The sequence below is a fragment of the Camelina sativa genome, chromosome 11 (genome assembly GCF_000633955.1).
Source record: "Camelina sativa cultivar DH55 chromosome 11, Cs, whole genome shotgun sequence".
Classification (NCBI taxonomy): Eukaryota; Viridiplantae; Streptophyta; class Magnoliopsida; order Brassicales; family Brassicaceae; genus Camelina; species Camelina sativa.
In genome coordinates this window covers 25,223,025-25,228,147 of record NC_025695.1, presented here as the reverse complement: position 1 = coordinate 25,228,147, position 5,123 = coordinate 25,223,025, and the positions used below count along the sequence as shown (strand labels likewise).

Below are 5,123 nucleotides of genomic sequence, written 5' to 3'. Positions count from 1 at the left end.
ATTAACAAGATTATATAAACTAAAGCATAAAAGAGAGATGTAAAACTATAAAAACTTGAAAGATTAAAAGAGAATTCGAATTACAAAGCCTTAAACACGTTTTGTTTCTTGAGAGAAGTTCTAGAAAATGCTCAAAAGGGAGCTTCCCCAGTCTAAACAAATGAGACATGTTTATACTAAACTTGTGAAAACCCTAGTCAAAGTCAATGATTTTTAAGTCGGTTGATGCTTAGCACGATCTCGCTCTCCTCTGCTTCCAACAGCTCGATCGAGCTATGCTTTCTCCTCTTGTCCAGCTTTGGTTTCGCGTTCCACTTCAGCTCGATCGAGCTCTTCTTTGTCTCAGACAGCTCGATCGTCTTTTCTTTCAATCAGCTCGATCGAGCTCTGCCTCTTGTGTCAGTCGCTCCGCCTTGTCTTCTGCTCTGCATGCGTTAGGCTAGATTCCGCTTCAGTTGGTCATTCTGCCTTGGTTCGACTTCCTCTGCTTCACTTCGTCTTCCCAGCTCGATCGAGCTCTCTTTCGCCTTGCACTCTGCTCAGCTTCGTGTTCCCAAAAGCTCTCCAAAACCTGATAACAACTCCATATGCAACAATGTATGCAATGCTAATGGAAAACTACTAAGTGAGTGAATTTATGCAAGAATGAGACGCAAATGCTACAAACACAGGATGAAATGATGCTAAAGTGAATGCAAATGAGGATCTAAAACAAGTAAAATGCAGATACATCAGAAGAAGAACAGGAGAAAATTTCCGGTGAACAACAACGACAATATTAGCTAGGGTTACAGAAGAAGATAGGTTGAAGATTAATACAAAATGACAATACTGTCCTTCATTAAAATGGATTTATCGACGTACACTAAGCAAAAAAAACATTATGTACGTACACTAATCTCAAGAACGTTATGTCAGTACACCAAACTGCAACATGCATAACTTATATTTTTGACACTTCTATAACTATGTTCAACGGTGGGTTTGACACCTCTATAACTATGTTCAACGGTGGGTTTATTTGTAATTGTGAGAATATGGTGAGAGAATGTGATATTGCACCTTTTAGTTATACATATCTTTATGTGTGATTGTTTCACTTATCTCCCTAATTAGTTTCAAACAAGATTGAATGACATAGTTCACTTTATGATGATTGTTCATATGTACTTATTTGTACGTACACGTTTTGAATGTTACATTAAAATAACTTGTGTACGTACATGTTTTGAAATGTCTTGTTTGTAAACAACTTATTTGTTCATATGTACATACACGTTTATATGTACGTATATTAAAATAACTTGTAACGTACATGTTTGAATGTTTTATTTGTAAACAAACATATAAAACAATGTTAACGTTAATACAAATTATTTTTATGTGTACGTACATATGAACACAAATCATTACTATGTGCGTACATGGCAATGATAATATTTGAAACTGTTCTAAATAACAAAATTAAGAATTAAAAATATAGATATAGAATTTAAAAACATAGAAAAATTGAACTTAAAAGATAGAGAAAATTAAAATTTACTTATATTACAAAAAAACAAAATTTATTTATAAAGTTTAAAGAGAAAAACTAGAAAACAAAAGAAAAGAAAAATTATTATATTCTTCTCACTCCTGTAATATTATTTTTTTATTTAATAGATTAAATGGCAAAGTAAAAACACTATAGCTAACTGTCTAAAAATTGGCTACACTAACTACACATATATAACAAACCCAACTACATATGATTTGGTTTAAGGGTATGTTTGTCTAAAATTTTACGGGTGGCTAAAAGGTAGAAACTGATTTCCAGTTTGACCTAAAGTAATTAAAAAACTCTTCCTATGGGTATAACATATAATTTACCCTAAAATTAAATACACAAAAAACAAAAAAAAATGAAACAAAAACAAAGCTAGAGAGAAACTTCCTAAATTTTTATCACTACTTCTCTTCTTATTCTCCGGAAAAAGGAAATACCAAATAGGGACTAAATCGTAATTATAGCATTGCCCTAATCATCTATGTTAACTTGACCACAACGCAATTATTAGTTACTAATCATCAGTAATCACAATAATTAAACCACTAAACTCAAACGAAGGATGGAAAAACAAAAAACCCTAGCCCTAATGTAAGTATATAAGGCAAGAGAAAGGCACTTCTTCTCTTCAGTTTCGCTTGTTTCTCTCCTCTCAATAACAATTTCCTGATCACGTCCGTCTTTCACTCTCACAACTTTTTGAGTTTCTTTCAATTCGATCACCATGAGTATGAATAATCTCACGGACACGGATTCAGGTAAGGATATGTGGTCGAATTTTTTTTTACTTGTGGATACTGCGGTTATGGTACAGGAAGAAGAACAACGTCGTCTTCGTCCTAGAGAAGAAGATAGCGAGAAGAGTTTCTTCTATCTTTTCCCGAGGAAGAAGAGGTCGTCTTTGGTGAAGAGAAGATACACACAACAAAACCCTAATGGGGTTTCTATGATGTCTTCTTCTTCATCGCTCGATNAAAAACAAAATTTATTTATAAAGTTTAAAGAGAAAAACTAGAAAACAAAAGAAAAGAAAAATTATTATATTCTTCTCACTCCTGTAATATTATTTTTTTATTTAATAGATTAAATGGCAAAGTAAAAACACTATAGCTAACTGTCTAAAAATTGGCTACACTAACTACACATATATAACAAACCCAACTACATATGATTTGGTTTAAGGGTATGTTTGTCTAAAATTTTACGGGTGGCTAAAAGGTAGAAACTGATTTCCAGTTTGACCTAAAGTAATTAAAAAACTCTTCCTATGGGTATAACATATAATTTACCCTAAAATTAAATACACAAAAAACAAAAAAAAATGAAACAAAAACAAAGCTAGAGAGAAACTTCCTAAATTTTTATCACTACTTCTCTTCTTATTCTCCGGAAAAAGGAAATACCAAATAGGGACTAAATCGTAATTATAGCATTGCCCTAATCATCTATGTTAACTTGACCACAACGCAATTATTAGTTACTAATCATCAGTAATCACAATAATTAAACCACTAAACTCAAACGAAGGATGGAAAAACAAAAAACCCTAGCCCTAATGTAAGTATATAAGGCAAGAGAAAGGCACTTCTTCTCTTCAGTTTCGCTTGTTTCTCTCCTCTCAATAACAATTTCCTGATCACGTCCGTCTTTCACTCTCACAACTTTTTGAGTTTCTTTCAATTCGATCACCATGAGTATGAATAATCTCACGGACACGGATTCAGGTAAGGATATGTGGTCGAATTTTTTTTTACTTGTGGATACTGCGGTTATGGTACAGGAAGAAGAACAACGTCGTCTTCGTCCTAGAGAAGAAGATAGCGAGAAGAGTTTCTTCTATCTTTTCCCGAGGAAGAAGAGGTCGTCTTTGGTGAAGAGAAGATACACACAACAAAACCCTAATGGGGTTTCTATGATGTCTTCTTCTTCATCGCTCGATGATCACGAGACGAAAATTACACAAAACCCTAGTTTTTTAGATGCGCCTGTGGTGTCTGATGCGGAGCTACTACGTGCAAAGAAGGGGAAATCTAAGATTGTCTGTGAAGATTACGACTACCGCCGAGAGAGTGATGAGGCGACGACAAGCGGCAAGAGGCCTGCCGTGCAACAGAGGAAGGGCGATAATTTCAAGAAAGAAAAGGTTGCTTCTTTCCCAAGGAGAACGGATACAGATGCACCAGTGTGGATTTTTCAGGTGATGAGAAGAATGATAGCTGATGCCGCAAACCCGTTGCTGATCTTTGAGAGGGGTCTAACACCGACTGATGTGAAAACAACTCAGTGCCGTCTCTTAATCCCATGCCAGCAGCTAATCAGAAACGACTTCTTGACGCCGAGGGAGTCTCGAGCCATAAATAAAGAGGAATACATCGAAAACGACGATGATACTATCGGTGTGGGAACGATTCTTGTGAACCAAAGATGTGAAAAGTGGGGTTTGCGTTTCAAGCTATGGCCGATGGAGAAGGAAACTGGACACGGGACCTTGAATTACGCTTTGAACTGGGCGTGGAACGATGTCGTCAAGGGTAACAACTTAAAAGCCGGGGACAAGATCAGTCTTTGGACTTTCAGGTGCCGTGGAGTACTCTGCTTTGCTCTTGAGACATACTAAGCTTCTTCCTTAATTTGGTGTCTGATAATGTTTGATTTGTCTCTTGACACGATTTAACTTGATTGATCTAGTTTTTTTCTTCTGCACAGCCATTGAACTTGGGGTTTTGGTCTAATAATAGCTTCTAGGAAGTGCTACATTAAGGGTTTTTATTATGGTTTTGTTCATCTCTTCTAATATTAGTAGTAACTTGTCTATCCCTGGTGTTGTTTCAGATATTTTCTTTGGTTTGAATTGAATATTTTCTTATAAATATTGTTTCTTGTTTTGTCTACTTTAGTTATTATAGCACTGTTCAAATACTTTTGTGATGGAAATGCTCCAATCCTCCAAAATGCTCAACATAATATACAGAGTAAAACGATAAGATTATGACAACAAGTTTCGATTTCATTGAAAGTATAATAGAAGATTCAATCTCACTGTTGAAACTTGTGTGCTGCAAATGATTATTTGGACTGCTCTCAAGAAAGTTTGGCAACATTTACTAAATCAGTCATTAGACTTCACATGGAACCGCTTCATGTACGGGAACTGGGGCAGCGGTTCATGTTTAAAATGTTGACAGATGGATCTGAAGCAAAAAAGGAAACAGAAATATCCAACGTAGTGGTCAAACGTAACAACTTGACAAACCGATGGATCAGTCTTTGTGCTTTCAGGTGTCGTGGAGTCCTCTGTTTTGTCCTTGAGACATAGTAGCTCTTCACTTGTTCGCAAGCTATTCAGGAGATTCTTGAGGTTTTCTGTATAGTTGTAACTTCTTGGAAGTGTTACTACGAATGTGACTGTGGTTCTCTCCTCTATTATTAGTAACTTGTCTGTCTGTCTCCTCTGTTGTCTTAGATCTTTAACAATTTGTTACAAATATAGTTTCTTGCTGTCTACTTTAGTTGTTGCATTGATCAAATACTTTGATTTCTTGTAATATGATCTCAAAGTTGTGACGAAAATAATCCA

The 5,123-nt window shown here is 35.4% G+C and overlaps 1 protein-coding gene across 1 annotated transcript; it reads left to right on the top strand.

The window, feature by feature from the left end:
- LOC104728311 (putative B3 domain-containing protein At5g35780) lies at positions 3,462-4,225 on the top strand. Its single transcript, XM_010447309.2, has one exon. It carries the CDS (start codon positions 3,462-3,464, stop codon positions 4,161-4,163), a length of 702 nt encoding a protein of 233 aa, XP_010445611.1. The 3' UTR covers positions 4,164-4,225.

What these genes read in the sequence shown, in the direction of transcription:
- LOC104728311 (XM_010447309.2), top strand. Translation starts at nt 3,462, where the DNA reads ATGTCTTCTTCTTCATCGCTCGATGATCACGAGACGAAAATTACACAA.